Below are 20021 nucleotides of genomic sequence, written 5' to 3' on the forward strand. Positions count from 1 at the left end.
TTCGAATACAAAAGCTCTTTAGAAGAGCCTGAGAGGAGAGCAGGACCAGAGCTCTCTCTGTTCCCTCTGCAAACAGGCTCTCAGAGATGAAAGAGCTTGGGGCACCCCTATCGACAGTACCATGGCCACCCTATTTTCCATTGAGAGAATCCCACGGTGACGCCCTGAGGGGAGGCGAGGCCCCTCGAGGAGCACAGCCTTCAAGTCCCCCTCCTCCCACCCACCCACCCACCCAAGACCAACCCCCTCAATCATTCCAAGCTTCCAACTCCCTCCTTAGTTGTTATGAGCTTTTATTTAAAAAGCACCTTTAATACAAGTATAGTTTCGCAGATACAAGTTTTCACTTTGTATTCTACAAAAGTCTTTGAATATTATTCTCTTTACAAAATGGAACCTTACAAAAATACTGACAATTTAATGTTTTTATACAGTTTTCTCTAGTTGCAGTTATTTCTTTCATTGTAAAAACAATGTCTAGCACAGAACTACAATATTTTAGTTGATATTAAAAAAAAAAAAATGAACTCCATGCTTTTGTAAGCAGCTAATGTAAATAACACAGGTCGAGACACAGTTTATAGTCATAGTGGATATAGCTAAAATTGTTTCAGAAATAATATTTTACATAGTTAACTTTTAATGTTTTATACATTATTTATATAATATTTATATATAAAAATCATAGCTTGCTATAAATTGAAATGAAAGGACGGCTTCTGTTGTAAGGATGTGTATGTGGTTGACCCATGTGGTTACATTTAGCCCTTTGAAAGGTTTGCATCCGAGATCTGAAAGCATTTCTTCCTTCCTCCTTTCCTCAAAGGTTCAGTAGAAGCGGTCCCTGTCTGCTGCCTCGAGTGGGACCTTGCTTGGAAGGACACTTACGGAGAGAGGATGAGGAAACTCTACGGAGATTTAACCCACGTGTTCTGCCCAGCAGAACCTACCAAGAACTGCCCTAGAGATCAACCCCAAGACAATAGTGCTTTACACAGCTTAGCAAGAGCGGACCCCCCAGAGACCCTCCTTTATCTGGAAGGGCAGCCTCTGGGATGTGAGACCGTCTGCTACTCTGGCTCATTCAGACTTTGAGTAGCCAAAGGGCTGCTTCACTTTTCATTCTGCCCCCTTCACTCCTCCATCTCTTGCATGGAAGGCTGCTTTCCATCAGCTGATGGCAGACCACATCTTTGCTCGTCTCCGGGCGCTTCCAGGCAATCCCGGTGGGCACCCAGCAAGGGTTTCCAGGAAGAAAGCAGTAACCGAAGCTAACCAGCTAAGTAGTGATACTTGAGCGTGGCAGTGCCCTGGTGATTGATGTACACAACATCAGCATCCTGTAATTGACATTTCAGCATCACAGGCTGGTGCATCAAGAGAAGACACAGGAGGGCCTGCGCCCTCGAGCTCTTCTGAAATTGTGCTATTTGTGAAATTCACTCATCCACAAAGAGTCACCTAATCACTAAAGTGAGGGGCTGTGGTTGCTGGCCTACGGGCTGAGGAAGTGAGTGATAAGGCTTCACAACTGGGAATTTGGATTCAGGATCTGATCGCTTGACTGAGCAAACTTGTTCTTTTCTTATATTTAAAAACAAAAACAAACAAACAAATAAGATTCCTGAACCAAAGTCACAGTGGAGAATCGAGTGGTGTGGACAGAGAGACACAACAGGGGAGCCCCCAATGGCTATTTTCTTGATTCAGTGCTATTTCTGGCATCGTGTGCTACAAGGTGAATTTGAGCTTTTCCGACAGGCCTGGGATTCCTCAGGTCACAAAGGTGACCGGCAGGCTCTACTCAAATCATCTTAGTGTTTGTTCCAGAACAAGCCTGTGTTCACTAGAACATGAACACTTAAACCAACTGCACATCCAGGATTCCCGCACTTGCTGTTAGTTTGCTGTTGTTTCCATATAGGTGAACACTACCTATTTTGGAAGGCCACAAGGTAAGACTTTTTTTTTCCTTTTTAAAAATCAGTCGGGCAAAAAGTTTTTCCCTACATTCTACTGTCTGATGAGATAGGAGAGCAGCAAACACTTGCTGTCAGCAGTCATTTTCCAAATACAGCTCAGGAGGTGGGTGGCACCTACACCATGTTGTGGTGATTGTTCCTGTCGATAATGTCCACAGGTGAAAGGATGTCCTTCCTGATAGCAGAAGGAGGCAGGGAGAGTGTCGTCTTGGTCTTGAAGAGGTCAGACACGAAGAAAACCTAGAAGCACAAAATCAGAGATCCCAATCAGTCACTGACATCCGAGCCTTGGGGAGAGGCAAAGGCAAAGGGAAGGCCATAGGAGCATGGATTTTAGAGAAAGGGGCCCCCAAACTGTAGATCTTTAAATAGGGAAGGACCAAGGAGACCACAGAGTCCAATTCTTCTTGTACAGAGAGGGAAACTGAGGCCCAGAGAAAGGCAGTGACACGCCCGAGGTTGCACGGCCATGGTAGGGGCAGACCTCACTTCCCTGGGCTCTCAGTTCAGTGCTCCCTATCTGCAAGCCCCACTTCCTTGTTTCTCAAGGTAAATGAGTAGCAGTGAAGGATAAGTTCTCAAACAAAGGAAGCAAGTCATAATTAGTCACCGTCATTAGTCCGTGATACTTTCTCTTTCCTCACAAAGGAATCTAGGGTGTAACCAAAAGAGATCAGCCAGTATGAATTCCTATCAGCAGGAGCTGGAGCAAGGAAGCAGTCGTGATCACTTTTTCCTGAAAACCCAGTGATGTCAACAATTTGATGGGGGTCAAGAAGCCAGGGTCTCTTGGCTGAAGGAGTCAGCAACTAACCCGGTGGAAAGGTCAACAAAAACTCTCCTATCGCTTATTCCCAACCTCCTTCCTCCTCCTGAGCATGTGCCCTCACGGAGTCGTTCTTAGAATCGCTGAGAAACGTTTACTTGAACGCTTACCCACAAGGGTATAAGGATGGCTTGGGCAGAGTTCCGGTCTCAGTTAGCTTATGATGAAAGATTCAAGAACTTGCTAAGTTACCAGAGTAAGAAAAATTTATGCTTTGTATTAAGTGGCAAAATAAATACACAGATATCCATTTGAGCCATTAAGCAACAGGAGTTTGTACTAAGTAGCCATAAGAGGCAGCTGTCAGTCATGTAATTTAATAGGAAACACATGGCTGAGTTTAGCCACTAGTGTTTTAGCGGCTAAAACACATCAAAGTTCCTATGGCTAACGGCTTTCTGGATGGAAGAGTCTTTGTCCTGCAGATGGTCATGTGCTCGCTAATAATGACGGCCCTGTGACTTCACTCAGGGCACATTATAGGCAAGAAAATGAAGTTCTTAATAAGACTGCACCAATACCAAGGCTCTGCAGCCAGGACCTGGCCACAGAAGTGACTTGGATCCTCTGCTGAACCAATTTCCACAGTGTTCTCTCTGTAGTGATACAGCCATCAGCAAAGTGCAATCAAAATCACAGCGAGACACGGGTGATGCTGGTCACCCCAGGAGAATGGGGTGACTTGAAGGCAAATGGGAAGCAGAGGCTTATTTATTGGCCACCATAAAATCCTTTGTATTGTATGTTTTGAATTTTTGTACCCATTATATATATATTACTTAAACATTTCATTACTAGTTTTTGGTAAAAAAAAAAAAAATATATATATATATATACACAAAGAAGGCTAGGCGATTTCTATCCTACAGCAAGAAAGTGAAATATTAGCCAAGAAATGGAACATTTTAAGACATTTGCAGCCTGAGTGCTATTGAATGTACCATTTTGCAAAGGAAAAAATTAAGCCTTTTGCCTCTTTCTTTTCTAAGGAGGTGTGAACAGTGAGAACCGTGGCACAGAAAGGTTTGTCTCGTAGCCAGGGCCAGCTTGAGAACCGTGGCACAGGAAGGTTTGTCTCGTAGCCAGGGCCAGCTTGAGAACCAGGAGAGAAAAGGTTTGTACCCAACCCTGCCAGGAGGCCGTAGGCTCCCCTGCACGGGAACCCTTTACAAACAGGCGGGGAAGGGGGGGTTTCAGGTGCCCCCAGTATAAGGAAATCTGAACAAACATGATTAAAGTTATAGGAGATCATTAAACTTTCCAACTCGTCTCTGACAGGTGGAGAGCCCATGTCCTCATCTCTACCTGGAAATTACCTTCCCCTTCCTCCTTCACTTTGTCCCAGAGGAAGAGATTTCGGTCAATCTCTCCATCGCTGGCTCTGAACTCCACTTTCTCCAGCCTAGCAGCGAGCCCCACCAAATAAGGGCTCTTACGGATCTCATATCTTAGAGATCTTTCTCCCAGCCTGGGTGCCATCTGCTGAGGGCAAAGACAGCAGGGGACACTCTCACACAAACATCCCTCCCTTCAAGATCCCGACACCACCTCCATCTACTGGCTGACTTCCCAATTTAATTTCCTGAGCTCATATCCACAACATGTTAAGAGTTTCCGTTTCCGAACTGCAAGATAGGAATGAAATGAAGGTTAAAGGCAAGAATGTACTCGATAAGAACTGAACCTGTATCTGGCACATAGTTCAATAAAAGGCGTTCCTTGTGTGGGTACCAAGGTCGTGTCTGGGCCTAGAGTAAGCCACGTCCTCTCGTGTCTCCAAAACTTTGCCCATCAGTCTTTCTTCCTAATGAGAGGCTTCCTGAGGATGGAGCCCATCCCTAATCATCCCACATCACCCATAGCCCTTTGCTTTGAGCCTTGCACACACCAGGAGCTTATAAAATGTTTTCTGTTGAATTCCTCCACTTCTTTCCACTGGAAGCAAGCACTCTGGCCTTGGATCTTATCAGCACGGAGAACGCCTACGGATGTCAGGGGGACCACACCCTCCCACGCCACATGCACACACCCCAGCGGCAAGATAAAAAGTGGGAGTCGGGTCCAGCAGGATCCCCCCTTAAGCTGTATTTTGCCTTCAGCGTGGCCTGAGGTTACACAAACACTTTTTGGGGGATCATGAAACACGATCCTGTCAAGACTCAAACAGGGCTCCGTCTTCATGCTTGAACAGCAGAATACAAAAAGGACTAGGAAAGGCCAGTTCTATTTCCTGCAGAAGATGATTTCCACCTGGAAAGAAAACCCAGAGGCCCAGGCTGGGAAGGGTCTACACGAATTAGGTGGCTACCCCAGGTCTGAGGGACAAACCCACTCCCAGCCCACAGCCCCACTGCGGTGTGAAAGAGCCCATCAGACGACAGTCTTGGCAAACACGTAATCTATGTGCGAAGCACCACGGAGAGTTTTAAGTTCTCCTACCCTGAGCATATGCTTTCAATTCCATTTCTCTTCTCCTCTGCCTTCACAAATTGCTTTTTTGAAAAGTGCAATCAGTAAACACTTATTGAACATCTGGTCTGTGCCAAAGCCCTGAGATGATAAATATACAGAAGAGAGAGTTCTTTGCCCTCCAAGAGCTCACAGGGCAACGAGGGAGAGATCCGGGTAAATAGAGCGGTACAATAGCGTCCTGAGGATTATGACAGAGGGAAGCCGGGGTGTTAAAGCAACACAGAGAATGTGGCATCTAACCCAGGCTGAAGGGGAGGGGAGAGGGCCTTAGAAGGCTTCCCCCAAAGGAGGTATATTTGAGCTTAGCTTTGAAGGATAAGTAGGAGTAAGCCAGGTGGTGAATGCCAGGAATGTTATTCTAGGCAAAGGGAGTAGCGCGTGCAAAGGCACAGGAGTGAGGGAGCCCAGCTCGTTCAGGAGCCGCAGGAAGCTCAGTATAGGGAGGGCTGAGCAGTCAGTGAGGCTGGCGGGGGAGCCAGATATTGAGAAGGGGTATGGCACAGCCCGAGGAGCCACTGTCAAGGCTGAAACAGGGAAGCGGCACGTTGGGAAGACTTGCATTAAGATCATGATTATCTAAGAAGGAGAAGGTGTCAGAAAGGGAGCAGAGGGCCTGAAGGCAGGGGTCCCGGTCAGGACACTGTTGCAGAATCTAGGAGAGGATGAGTCCTGTAAGATCACCATGCAGTGAAGTCAAAGAAGAGATGGGTTTTTGAAACGTTGAGGACACAACTGCCGTCGATGGAGGCGGCATGTATGTGTGCAGGGGGACATAATGCTTTTATTTCTAGTTTTGTTTTCAACTCGAGAAATCTCTCACTTGTTCTCAACGAAACTCTTAAAGTTTGGGTAACTATGCTAGGGAAAAAATTACAGCTCTGCTTTCCTCTGCCTTCTAATATTCTGATATTCTGATATTTGCTTGGGAAAGTGGTTCTGACCTTCTCCTGAGTCAGAAAGGCAAGCTTTTCTGTGATCTGAGGGTGTAGTAATCTGATTCAGACAAGCACTCAAGACAATGAAGCCCTTCCACCAAGAGCAAGCCTACACACAAACAAGGCAACTCCTGCCTGGAGGAATCCTGTTGGCGGTGATGAGATGAGAAATGCACAGGAGTCTCCTTCTAAACGGAGACTCTTGTTACGGTGCCATTGGGTCACCATCTCCCACTCCCCATCCTACACATGTAGCACTGATGACAGGCTTTGCTCTTGGTAGTAGGACAGACTTGTCTTTAAATCCAAGTTTTGCCATTTTCAGCAAAATACCTAAATGAGGGATATAATACCTACCTCAGAGGTTTACTCAAGGGATTATATGATGTCACAAAATGAGCAAGTGGGGCTTGTTAACAAACAGAGCCATGATCACTGGCTTGTATGTTCAGTGCCTACCCACATCAAGTCACGTCTCTTCCCCTGCCCCTTGGGTGGAAAGAAAAGAAACAAGAGAAGGAACTAGAAACAAGGAAAATTAGAGAGGGGAAAATCGAAATGATTGAGAATATGGACAAAGAGGTGAAAGCCTGTATAGATTCAAGCCAGACATGAAGACCATATGAGATGGGAGTTTTCCACAGGACAGATAGGATATGCTCTCAAAGTCCAATAATTTCTGGGGCTATTTTGGGGAATGAGTCAGCACAATCAAAAAGGAAGATGCTTCCAATGTCTCGTTGCCGGCATTCACCAGCTCTGGAGATGCCAGTGCCCAGAGCACACAGCCCAGCCTGGCCGAGGTGCTGCCTGCCTGGAGCTCACCAAGAACTACTGGCCAGAAACAAAAAGTCTCGTCTGCAGCCAGGTTTCCACTCCCATTGCTGCAAATTGCTGAGTCAGCAAGCCCTGAGTGTCATTTTGTTAAGGGCAGATTATGACAACAAAATTGTCCTTTAAATATTTTTGGAGTCCGAGTGTTTCAAATCCTGAGAGTGTGTAAGAGAACTCCTTGAAAGACAGGCACCACATCCTTATATATCGAAATTTTTATAAGCCCTCGTTGAGCTTAGATGCCAACACAGAGCAAATAAACATAAGAGTGGAAGAGTTAGTAAGAAATCAGAATCAGAAGAAAACAGGGTTGTCTATTCCAGTGTTTCTCAAAGTGTAATCCTCAGATCGTCTAGTTCCGAATCAGCAGGGTGCTTCTTGAAAAAGCGGGTTCCTGGGCCCACCCAGACCTACTAGAAGTGTGGCCTAGAATCTGCATTGAACAAACACTAGTGGTGTTTGTTATGCAGACTCAAGTGAGGAGAGCCATTAGTGGACAGTCCATGGAGATGAACAGACGAGCTCAAGCCGTAGACCTGCCACTCACTGGTTGTGTGTCTTAGACATCTTGTAATCTCTCTGAGAGCAGCTTCCTTATCTATACACTGGGCTCCATGAACCCTTCCTTAAGCTGCTCGAATCTGCTCTCTTTGGTACCCACACTGAACTTTTAATGAAATTCCGTCTTAGCATGAGGCCTATAGGCTCGAGTGCAGACATAATGCTATAAATGCTATGTCATGCTTCCCCTTTAGACAATGAGATACTCAAGTGAATGAACTGTGCTCAGAGCCCAGCAAGCGTAGCCTCAATAAATCTAGTCCACCCCCCCTTGTGAGGATAGAAACCATGGGCTGCCCTTGTTGCATACACCCTGATGCCCTGGTCTTGGGATATCCTTTGGGCATCCTGCTCTACCGTAATAAACAATCTCATTGATTAAGGAATAATTTTCTTTGCCTTGGGTCTCAGCTCACTCTCATGCCCTAAGTATAATAAGTGTCGTCTAAAGAAAAGTCATCTTTGGCAGCCCTGTCTTTTGACTAACTGGGAGTTACTTGATTGCAATAATTATTTTTTTGACCTCAGTAGAGGCCTTTCAGTGACTTTCTGGCACGGGAACTTGTCAGTGTCCGTACTGAGTAATTTCCTGGTATACCTGAAAGGGAACTTGATGAGGTAGAAAGAGTGTCATACAAGGAGTCAGGCAGCAGGATCTAGTCCCCAAATTGCTACTGCTGCATGACCCAGGCCAAGTCGCACTCTAGTCTAGACTTGCATTTACGCAAAATGAAGAGGTTTATGATTTCAGAGGATGGGTCTGCCCTCCATTTGTGTGCTATCATTATTTAAAAATCTACCTTCTCACAGTTTCTGTAAGGCTTAAATGGAAGAATTCACATGAAAACGCTTCATACCTATAAAGAGCTCTTCAAATCCTCCCTCAGTTACCATCGTTCATGACCATCACTGCTACTGAGGGTCACGAAGGGAGCTGGTCCCGTAAAAAGAAGGAGGGTTTGGAGCAGCAGAGGAAAGTCGTGGGCAATTCTGGGGGAGAATAGGTGTCTGAGCCCTGTAAGGAGTATCACAGGAAGGCACTTCTTGGCTAATACAAAGGAGGGTTTCTGGTAAGGAGGACCCAGAGGGCTGATGGCGGTCACTAAGATGCTAGATCCAGTATCAGCTAGAGTTCAGGAACATGGTACCCAAGAATGACAGGGGCTGGAGGAAGGCAGGGGCCTACTTCTAGAAATCCTACCTTTTGAAGCTGAAAGGGTAAAGAGAGCTACTATTATTGACTTCCCCCAAATATTCCACAAGTTCCATTATTCTGAACTTTTTAGGGTCACAAGATATACCATATTCCCATCCATCTCCATGTCTTTGTGTTATTCCTTCTGCATGAAATGCCCTTCCTTATCTTTTGTATCTCAGAAAATATCCATTCATTGCTCGAGATTCTCCTCCTCCAGGAATTCTTCTAGCCTTCCAGCACCCTCACGAAGAATGAGCTCTCCCCTCTCTCAAGCCCCCACTGTCCCCAGGACAGGATCCCATCCTAACGGCTGTGCCCTTCTACTGTACTTGTGTGTTTACATGCCTGTCCCCAGTAGACCAGTGTTTCTCAAACTGCATGTCACAAGTCATTAGTAAGTTTAAAATCAATTTACTGGGCGGTTACTACCAGCATTCTTAAGGGTTAAGTTTAAAATGTTAGAATGTATCACATACAGTAAGCGTTAAGTCTTATTTTGTGAAATATTTTAGTTATGTGTGGGTACCTCTATTGGATTATAATGTATTTCTTATTATGGATCATGGCTGGGAAACTACTGCACTCTAAGCTCTTTAAGGACCAATTCTTTTCAGCTGTGAATATTTAAAACAAGGCACCATACTTAACATGCAATACACATCCGATCAATGCGTTGCATGTGTCAAACATGACGCACCTTTAATTCACTGAATCCTCAATCCAAAGATCAGGTGATGTTAAGACGTATCATCCCCACATCATGGGGTGGGAAAAGGCAGCTGAGAGGAAGTGACTTGCCCAATATGCCTAAGTGGCAGGAATACAACTCCCCCTTCTGAGTTTCTGCCTCATCATCTACCCCATTTTTTACCCCTGCCTCTGCTTCCTTCTCTCTCCCACACCCAGGGGTTCCTGGCACCCCTGCCCACCTGAGAGTAGAGGCCCAGGATGACAAGGTCAGCCCCAGGGCTTCTGGGCAAAGAGCTAGGCTTTTGCAGGGCCAGAAGTGATTCGGGAGGTCATTTCATCCATTCCCCTGTGCCCAGGCAGTAGTGGAATGAATCCAGTGGAAACAGATGGGAATCTCCTGTTACAGAAGGAGATATCACAAATTCAGGGCATAGACTACATGTGTTTGGAGTTTACTAGTTTAATCCTTTGAGATAGGATCAAGAGAGCCGAGATCTGGTTCCTACTCCGCCACCATGTGTCCTTGGGTGTGTCCCATCCTTTCTCTGTGCCCCATTTTCCCCTTGGGGGGCTGTCATCACTGAACCCTTCTTCCATTCACATTCTCACTTGTCCCTTCTCCCAGGGTCACCTAACTGCGGCAGAGACAAAGAATATCCTTGCCCTTCCCTACATCCTGGAGGAAGATAGCAGCACACAAAAGAGTGACTGCTGGCTGAGCCACACACCCTGCAAGAGGAAAACCAGGAAAGACTCTGCTGCATGTTTATGAAATTCACGAGCAGCTGCTTCCTCTGCTGCACCCACAGCAATGGCGGCCTGGCCCTGCCCTGACCCCTCCCAGGGCCCCATAATTTGCCATCTGTTGGAGGGTCAGGGAGGAGGTGGCCAGATAGTCAAGTTGTCACCAGATAGGAAATGAACCGATGTCTGTCCCTTCGTCCGGGTCCCTGGGTTACGCCAGGGGTGGGAATGGTGAGCCCAGCTGTAGAGTTCACATCTTGGGAGGGGTGGCTCTGTGTGTGTGTGTGTGTGTGTGTGTGTGTGTGTGTGTGTGTGTGTGTTTGTGAGAGAGGAGACTGCGAGGGTGAGCATGAGCCTGTGTTTGCCTTGGCCTGTCTGTGTATCTGTGATTCTGAGTGCTGGTGACGGAAAGAGGATGGATGTCTGTGTCTGGGTACGACTGGGTACGTGCCTCTGTCCTGTGCACCTCCGTCCACATGTGTGAAGATGTACATCAGTGTGCCTGCCCTTCTGCCCCTGCGTGTCCGTGTCTCTGTGTTGAGTTCACGACACCGTGTAGGTTTTTTGTCTGTGTTGGCTGCCATTGCCTTCCTCCTCTGGAAAGTGTTCAGCTAGTAAGCAGTGAGGGAGGGGACCAAACCCTCTCCTGTTTGGCATGTGATTTTTGTCTAGACATGTCTTTTTGCTGTGACAGGACTTACTCTCAACAGACCCGGGTAAAAGTGTTTGGCTGTCATGGCCTGTTGCCCAAGGCTCTGCAGTGGCTGAGCCAACATTCTGGAGCAATGCACCGTACCCGCTGGGGACTTAAAGACATGTCATGATCCCCAAAAAGAGGCCACCTACATGGGCATTGCATGAAGACAGTTCCATCTGAGAAGGCAGGTCCAGCTCAGTTACTACGAAGTCCAAAGTCGGCTGTGCCTCGGAATCTCTGTGGGAGAAGGTCATGGAGCTAAGGGTCTCCAAGATCAATTCACAGATGAGGAAACTAGGCTCAAGAGGAAGTGTCTTGCCTGGGGTCACAGGCTAATTCATCACTCATTCTTTAGCCAATGCTTATCAAGTAGCTATTGTGTGTCAGCCACTGTACCAGGCACTGATAATGAACAACCAGAGGGTTAAGCCATGGATTCTGCCATTAAGGCACCCATAGTCTAGTTGGGGAGACAGACAGTTGAACAATTACGACAGAACCAGGCTGAATGTCACAGCAGGAAAAACATGCAAAGGATTATGGGAGCATTAGAAGACAGTTGGGCAATCTGTCGTCAGAAAAGACAAGAGAAGGTATGCTAGACTAAACAACAGTCCCCCAAAGATGCCCACAACCTAATCCCCAGGACCTGTGAATACGTTACCTTACATGGCAAAATGGACTTTGCGGATGTCATTAAGTTAAAGATTTCGAGATGGGGAGAGTATCCTGGATCATCCAGGTGGGCCCAATGTAATCACAGGGGTCCTCGTAAGAGGGAGGCAGGAGAGTCAGAATCACAGAAGGACATGTGAAGATGGAAGCAGAGGCCAGAGAGAATGAAAGAAAGAGAGATGAAGATGCTACGCTGTTGGTTTTGAAGACGGAGGAAGGGGCCACGAGCCAAAGAATGCCGGCAGCCTCTGGAAGCTGGAAATGTCAAAGAAAGAGACTCTCTCTAGAGCCTCCGGAAGGAACGCAGCCCTACCAACACCTTGATTTTAGCCCGCTGAGACCCATTTTGGAATTCAGAACTCAAGAACTCTAAGAAAATTAATTTGTGTCGTTTTAAGCCACTAAGTGTGTAGTAATTTGTCAGAGCAGCAACATGGGGAACTAACACAGGTTTCATCCGAGATGGGGTGAAACTGGAACTGTGTGCTCCATCAAAAGGGGACAGCTGTCTAGGATAAGAGCTCAGGGTGTTGAACAATCTTGATAAGTTTCATGTGCCTGGAGGTGAAGGGACGTGAGAAGGGCAGGAGATGAGGTCTTACAAGAGTCTGGGGTCTTCAGACCTATCTCTGCTGGACCGCCCTGGGTCGACCCTCTACCCTCTCCCCTCTCCATGTTACTTCATCCTTCTTAGTCCTTGTTTTCTCATCTTTTTAGTGAGGACAATGGTGGGTATAGGGTTCAAAATAGGATCTTCGGGGGACTGGAGATGGTCTACGTAAAGTGCTTAACATAGTGGCTGGCGCATGAGCTCTCAATGCGTGTTAGCAAATATGATTTCCCTGTTGATGGCGGTCCATCGAAGCTTGGCTCAGGTTATCAGGCAGAGTGGGAAATGGCTTCTGGGTTCCTTGACCTCTGTGCGGTGGCCTTGTACCTTACTGGGCTGCCTCTTCTTGGTCCTCCTAACCAACCGCAGGTAATGTCCCCGTGTTAAGATCCATTCATATCAGCCCCATTCACGGGCAAGAAGAGAACTCGGCTTTGCCTGGTACGTGCCAGGACAGCCTTGATTCTTGGGGGCAAGTTCTGCTACAAGACACAGCAGAGCAGAGACCACAGGCTCCTGCCTAGGCTGCAAGCTACCCGGTACGACTCTGGAAAAGCACCTGATAAAGCTGCAAAACCCGTGAGGCAGATGCCCTTCGCCCACCTCACAGTCCCCTCCCCCAGCACGTGGTGTCCTCAGATGGCCTCTTGGTTCCCCAGACCCATCTCTGGCTCAACTCAGGGTCCCGATCCTTACACTTCCTTTGATGGGAAGTGACCCACTGCCTTCTCTTCCCCAAGCTGAGCATCCTCAAGCTCCTAGGCTGACTCCAGTGCCTTGCCCTGGCCGCTCAGGTGGCTTAAATGAAATGGCTCACTCAGTGCTGGAGTGCCAAGCCAGCCAGGACCATGAGCTCCTGAGGACCAGCTGGAAGTCAGGCACTGGGAGAAAAATGATAAATATCAAGTCCCTACCCTCATGTGTTCACAGCTAAGTGGGACAGGGAAAGATATTTATAACCCTTTTCTAAGCCATCTTGACACTGTAAAACAGGCTTTCAAACTGAAAGCAGCAACTGGATCAGCCCGAAGGGTTGGGAAGGCCCCTGACACCCTTACATTCTGCTCTGTAAGCAACTGCCTATGCTGCTTATGCCTCGGGTGACTCTGGCCGTTTCAGCTCCGGTGACCATGCCTCCTTGCCAAGCACAGAGGGCAAAGCTTTGGAGTCAGTGATCATCCCGGGAGCCGCTGTCGACTAGCTCTGACCTCAGATGACTTGAGTCATCTCTCCGAGCTTCAGTTACGTCATCTGTAAAATGCCCTCAGTATACAACGGTTTCGTGTCCGATGAGTAAAGGACCCAGAACAGAGCTAGCATAGAGTAGATGCTTGACAAACGCTAGGCCCAAATTCCTATCCAGTGCTCCAGTGCCCCAGTGCACCCGAGCCAAACAGGATAAAAGTCAGACCCCTCATTTCCCTCCTCGAAAATAAACCCTGGTCCTCCCGGACACTTTGTCTCATTGTGCGTAGAGAGTCCTCTATAAAAGAGAGGAAGGCTATGAAGGACCCCCCCCCCCAACCTTTCCATTTTTTTAATTGGGGATGCAGGAGACTTTAATTAGGGCAGTGGCGCCGAGAAGGAAACACCACAGCAGGCTCCCATGGGCTGACCTCCTGCCTAGAGCAAAGCTCAGCGGGCACGGTCAGCAAAGGGTTACCCTGTCGTGCAAACACCCATCCCCCACTGTCACTTCACATTAAAGGACCAGGCTTCAGAGAACAAGGTCTCAGTGACAGCTGCCCTCATTAACGGTCTGCTCCCCCAATTTCTCTCCCTTCTAGCCTTGACTGAAAAGAAAAACGAAAGAAAGCAATGAATAAAGCCCTCAAAACAGCCAGTGCCTAGACTAGGGTTCCTGGGATGAGGCTGGCCGGCAGCTCAGATGCTACTTTCTTTGTGGTGTCCACTCTGATCGCCCCGGCTCCCTGGCCCTCTTCTTGCCTCGCCTGGCTGCCGAAGTGCCCCGGCTAGTCCCCATGACAGCCCCTCGTTGTACTGCGGCTCCTGTGCTTGGCCTGGCTGTGAGCAACTAGCCTGGGATTGTTTTGGAAGTGAGGGCTGTGCCTTATCCATCCCTCTGCCTTCAAGAGAATGTTCTCAAGAAAGAGTACTAGCTTTGTGTTGATTACACACGCATTCACTTACTCTGAGCTAGACTCTCCGAGAGGCCTTGGTGACACAGGGAGAATAACGTATATATGTTAACTAGGGTCCCTGTCCCTGAGGAACAATCGAAAGGGAGACACACATCCACAATTTCAACACAGGGTGACGAATGCAGGAAAGCAGGGAGGTTATTGCAGGGAGACGTGGGGCTGCAGCCAGGCTGAAAAACCAGGAAAGGACCAGGGGCTGGCCTAGATCTCACCTCATGATTCTTACCGGCAATGAGCAAGGGTTAAACTAACAATACAAGCTGCATTTGTGGTACTCGAACACCCAGCCAGTACTGTGTTCTGGGATTCCTGCTGGACCAGGGTGAGTGCCCCTGAGTAGGGCCCAGGAAGGCACAATGTCAGAGGAGGTGCTCAGTCATGTTTGCTGAATAAACCCCTCAAAATTTTAGCATGAAATGTAATGTTGTACAGATTAAAAAAAAAAAAAGAAGTTTCTCTTTTTGACTCTTAAAAACAAAAAACTTAGCAGGCAAAAAAAGCAGAGATTCCTGAAGAGATAGAGCCTCAGAGGTGGAATGCCTCATCCCCCCTCACTGGGAGTCAGGGAGCAAGTACTGAAGGCATAGGTCATTTGAGGCCAGTCAGAATGTGGTCCATCCCAAGGCCATTCTCTAGGAAGCTCTGTGACTTGATTGTACAAAGCCCTCAGGCAAGGAGAGGGCTTAGCCTTCACCAAACTCCCTCTTCCCCAGCCAACGCCTAGTTTAGGGTCTGACCAAGTCCTGTAAAGGTCACAGTGGGAAGGGCAGATGTTTTCCAAGAAGCTGGGAAGTGCTTCTGAATAGTAAGTGATCACCAAAGCAGCATGTGAGCAACATATGAGTCAGAGACTTAGACTCTTGACATGTGACCTGAGGCAAGTTTCTTGCCCTCTTGAACCCTGACTGCCCTCATGGATAGAGTGAGTGAGTAGAATAACATGTAAGACCTCTTGCTATCGCAACCGAACCTTCCGTATTTCTGGAGAAAAGGAGTCACAGAAACTGTTGGATTAAAACTCCCAGGCTGGAAAGAAGCAGGAATTATCCTCATTTCACTGAAGGGCTCCTGGGGCAGGATGGCTCCTCAGACACCAAGCAGAGAAGAGGCCTGAGAGCTCCCTGGCTTTGGTCACTGAGCTGGAAACATTTAACAAGCAAGCCATCCAGGGCCCTGCTTGTGTGCTGAGGACAAGAGGCTACTTACTATGCAGCAGGCCACCAGGGCTCCTTGAGCAAACCCCGCCAGGACATCGCTGGGATGGTGCTTGTGGTCAGACACGCGGGACAGTCCTGTGTAAAAGGCCATCATGATCAGGGTGAATTGCAGGAGAGGCCGGAGCAGGCGGGCCCCTCGCCAAGTGAAGCGGGCCTGCAGGTACAGCTGGAGGGAGGAGACAAAACGAACAGACACTGAGTGGCCGCTCTCCTGCATTCTAGCCCCAGGTTGACACACATGACATTCCCACCCATGGAACCGTCTGGAAGAAAGAGCATTTAACTTGGACTTGACCTCAAGCCCATGTTTTTAAACCTTGCGTCTTCATTCCCCTACTGAACACTAAGACAAATGGAGCTTTTCTAGGGAGGTAAGCTAGAGAGAGCCGAGGAAAAGAATTCATGAGAACGGCCTTAGCACGCTGCCTGGCATGTACGAGACCCTCCAGGAACTTGAGTTTCCTTTTATCATGTGCTTGATTGAAACCAATTAAAGAATAGTAACCGGGGTTAGTAAAGGTTGCTTTTTTTACAATTGACGACAACTCATTCAATGCACATGTGTGTTTTCCTGGAGATTATGGCTATACAATCCCTACACTATCTGCCTCTCAGGAGTGTCATGGAAACACAAGCATGATGATGGGGGCGGGGGAGGGTGGTTTATTATGATAGTCACAAGGGAATGCTTCTGCTTCAAAAGAAAGCAACTCTATCAAAGAACAAGCTTCTAAGTCACCACTTGGAACTAGGGGTTTTGCATTAGAATATGAGGAAACACATAAACCAACCAGACAATGCCAGAGAGCTTTCAAAGAGAGGTTGACAGAGACTGGACTGGGGTGGGTAGAAGAGTAACCTGAAGAAAAATGGAAGAAAAAAACCAAAAAGCCGCTCTGGCCGAGGCAAAGAAGTTGCAATGACGTCAACTGGGCATTGTCCCTTGGAGTTATCTTGCTGCAGTTTCCGTTCTAACCTCTGGGCACAGCAGACTTCTCAGGTTCCTGTGGGAACTTGGGAAATGAGGGGGAAGACGCAACGGGACGAGGGGAACTTCCGACTACAAATCAAAGCAAGGCACTGGGAGACCAGAGAGAGGGGAAGAGAGCAGAGGGGAGGGGCTGACGGCCTAAAGATAGACCCGGACAGTGGCAAGGGAGTGACTCTGCCCTTCCTGAGACAAATGGACACCTTCCTTTGGGTGGTCAGGAAAGAGAAGCCAGCAGCGAACCTGAGGAGACAGAAGAGTGGAAGATTCCAGAGTCACTCTTGCCCACGTAGGAAGAACCTCTAGCACTGAAACCTCAACGACTTGGAAGACAATTGCAAAAAAACCCAGGCCTGGAAAACAGCAGGCAACTTTATAATCACTATGAAATTATATAAATGTATTATTGGGAAATGTAAGAACAACAAATAAAAAATAATAAAGAGAATGCACTGATGCTATTGGCCACTAAACAAGTGATAAAAACCAGTCGTTTTGCAAAAATAAAAAATACCCAGTTAAAAATCTAAAAGAAGAGATAAAATCATCATAATGGCCAAGATGATGATATAAATAGTGATTAGCTTACCAAGAACTGCATAGAGCCTTTATGAAGCCAAGGACGTAAAGGACAATTTGAATAGATAGCTAGGATTTTTATTTACAAGAACACCCATTTATAAGAACCCTCAATTTATAAACTCAAAAGTTAATATGAAAACTTAATCAGATTCCTAGGAACATGCTAAAAAGGTTTGGAGAAAAAACCTTAAAAAATTATTCTAAAATTGACCTAAAAGGCCAAACCTGTGGAACTAGCCAATAAGTAAATACATACACACACACACACACACACACACACACACACACACACACACACAAATAGCTCAATAAATAAGCCAGGCACTATGATAGGTGCTAAGGACACAGAAATGAGAAGTTATAATTCCTGCCCTACGAGCATACAGTTGGGGGAACATATGAAAACACGTAAGTGCACTTATGGGCTTTATAGAAACTATGAAAGAAGTTGGGGGGGCCAAGGTCAGTTACTAAGGGGAAGCTATACTTGACTTGAATCCTAAACATGAATAGGTATTTGCTAGGAGTTAAGGAGATGGTAGTGAGGGGGTGTGTATTCCAGGCAGAGCAAAGGCTTATAAGCCAGCAATCAGAGCTGCAGTGAACTTCTTGAAGTTCTGTAATAGCAGAAAAGGGTGTATGGGGCAGGGGATGGGGGAGGGGGTGAAACACAGGGCTACAGAGGCAAGCACGGGCAGTTCATGAAGGGTACTGGAGGTCAAACTAATGAACGTGGCCTTTATTTAGTAGGTCAGTCTTTCCCAAACCATACTCCATGGAATACTAAGGGTCTTTTTAAAAAAGACTGGTAAATAGTAAATCCTTATTTTCATCACTTACAAGACTTATTATTTTGACAGAGTATCTACCTAATGAATCACAATTGGGAAATGGTACTGCAAGCCATGGTGAAAAATGATTTTAAGCAAGGTACTCCGTACCAGAAAAAAATAATCTGCAGGTCAAAGGCTACTCCCTCATTTCTGCTGAAATGACCCAACAAACAGCAGATTCTCCAATCATGAATCAAAGAAATCTCTTCCTTTTTGAGAGTGAGAATGGGGATGATGTTGATAGCTCCAAGTCAACCCGGTCTTTAGGACAATAGCAAGTTCACTGAAGAAGGACTAGTCCATATGTAGTGTGACCACCATGGTCTGGCCTTCCTCCAGCCAGACTTGGCAATGGACAGGGGTGGGGTGGGTAACTGAAAGGGCACAGGTTTTCACCAGAAAAACCTCATTGGGGAACTCCCTGGTGGTCCAGTGGTTAGGATTCCATGCTTCCACTGCTGAGGGTGTGGGTTGGATCCCTGGTCAGGGAACTAAGATCCTTCAAGCCGTGGGGTGCAGCCAAAAAAAAAAAAGAAAAAAGAAAAAGAAAAACCTCATTGAGCCTCAGTTTTTGCCCATGTAAAATAAGTGTAACAACCACTATCTTACAGGCTGTAGCACAGATTGGTGCTAAGTGCCTGGCACCATGTACTGCTCATAAAACAGATGCTTTTATTCTCTAACCATGGTTTTTTTCCTCTTAATTTGGACCTAATAACCTCAAGGTTTTCTCATTTCCCTCAATTTAAAAATCTGCAGGTCTTCAAAAAATGATTGTTCAAAATCCTCCATCTCTCCCTGCCCCCTCCATGTAGACTTTAGGTCACGGGCCCTGGAGATCAGGGTGGGACAGAGGAAGGGTGGGTTTCCCAACCGGACGAGGCACACATCTCCCCTTCCACTGACTCAGATACTGAAGGCTGGAGCTTAATATAAGAAAAAAGGAGGAACTTGAGGAGGGAGGAAGAGACTTGTCATCAGAATAGCTTCAGAAAGGGAGTGCTCAGGAATAAGAAAGAAGTGAGGGGCCACCTTGGGGGAAAGAATCCCTTCGGGAAGCAGTCAGGCATGGAATGAGTGGGCAGATGGAAGCTGGCTCCCCCAGATCCATCAGTAACTGACACATTTATTGAGAAATGTCTCAAAATCTCAGGGTGGATCCTGGTGTCTGTAGCTGGGGCACAGCAGTAGCAAAGAGAATTTTGGGGTGAGACAAAGCAGTCCCAGCTCTACCACTTACTAACTTCTCTAAGCCTCAGTCTCTTTCTCTGTGAAACAGGCAGGACATCTCCCTCTTAGGGTTGCCAGGATCAAATGAGACATCACAGGACCCTGCCTGGCATGAGACAGGGACTCAAGGCACTCTTCGTAGAAATCGATGTCACCGTTTCGCTTTGATAGATGAGATTGACTCAATGACTGTTGATTTCACCAACACAAGTGAATTACTAAAGAAAGCGATTGCACAATGATCTTTCACCCAAGGACTACTTTAGATTTGAAAAGTCAGCTGAGGGCAACAGGCTTTGAGGTTGATCAAAGGATCTGATAACACCCTCTGCCCCGCCCCAATCTAAGTGCTGAATGGATTGGATTTTGCCAGTTGAAAGCCCAGTTCACAAGAGGCAGTCACTCCAGGCCAGAGGCTCAGGCCTCACCAGAATCAGTGAGTACATTCTGGAACACCCTGCTCCCTTGGAAACCTGACCTGGGGATACTATGTGGGTCAGGAGGCTCCATTCATTCCCACTCCACAGGGGCAGGTAACCCTTATTCAGGAGAGGCAGTCAAACCTTGTGGCCCCAAGGATGTAATGCCCTGTCCTAGACCGAATAGCAAGGAGCCTTTCCCAGAATCAAAACTCCTGCAGGGGCTTCAGCAAAGTCCCAGGCACCCTGAAAAGGGTGGTTAAGAAAGGGGTGAGCACAGCTGGACAAAACCAGAGAGCCTAAATCAGCTTGACCTCTCCTGGGCATCTGCAGCCCTGAGGTCCTGTCCTCTCTGTCTTTAATTCC

At 47.2% G+C, this 20021-nt stretch overlaps 1 protein-coding gene across 1 annotated transcript in view; it reads right to left on the reverse strand.

Moving 5' to 3' along the window:
* Positions 1-300: 300 nt before the first annotated feature.
* Positions 301-20021, reverse strand: part of PLPP3 (phospholipid phosphatase 3) — an 84829-nt gene continuing 65108 nt past the window's right edge. Inside the window, exons 5-6 of the mRNA XM_059923548.1 lie at positions 15593-15769; positions 301-2222 (exon numbers count right to left, since the gene is read on the reverse strand). Of these exons, the coding sequence (XP_059779531.1) occupies positions 2097-2222; positions 15593-15769 (303 nt within the window). The 3' untranslated portion in view covers positions 301-2096. The remainder of the gene's footprint in view (positions 2223-15592; positions 15770-20021) is intronic.

Source organism: Balaenoptera ricei, chromosome 1 (genome assembly GCF_028023285.1).
Source record: "Balaenoptera ricei isolate mBalRic1 chromosome 1, mBalRic1.hap2, whole genome shotgun sequence".
In the NCBI taxonomy this organism is placed as follows: Eukaryota; Metazoa; Chordata; class Mammalia; order Artiodactyla; family Balaenopteridae; genus Balaenoptera; species Balaenoptera ricei.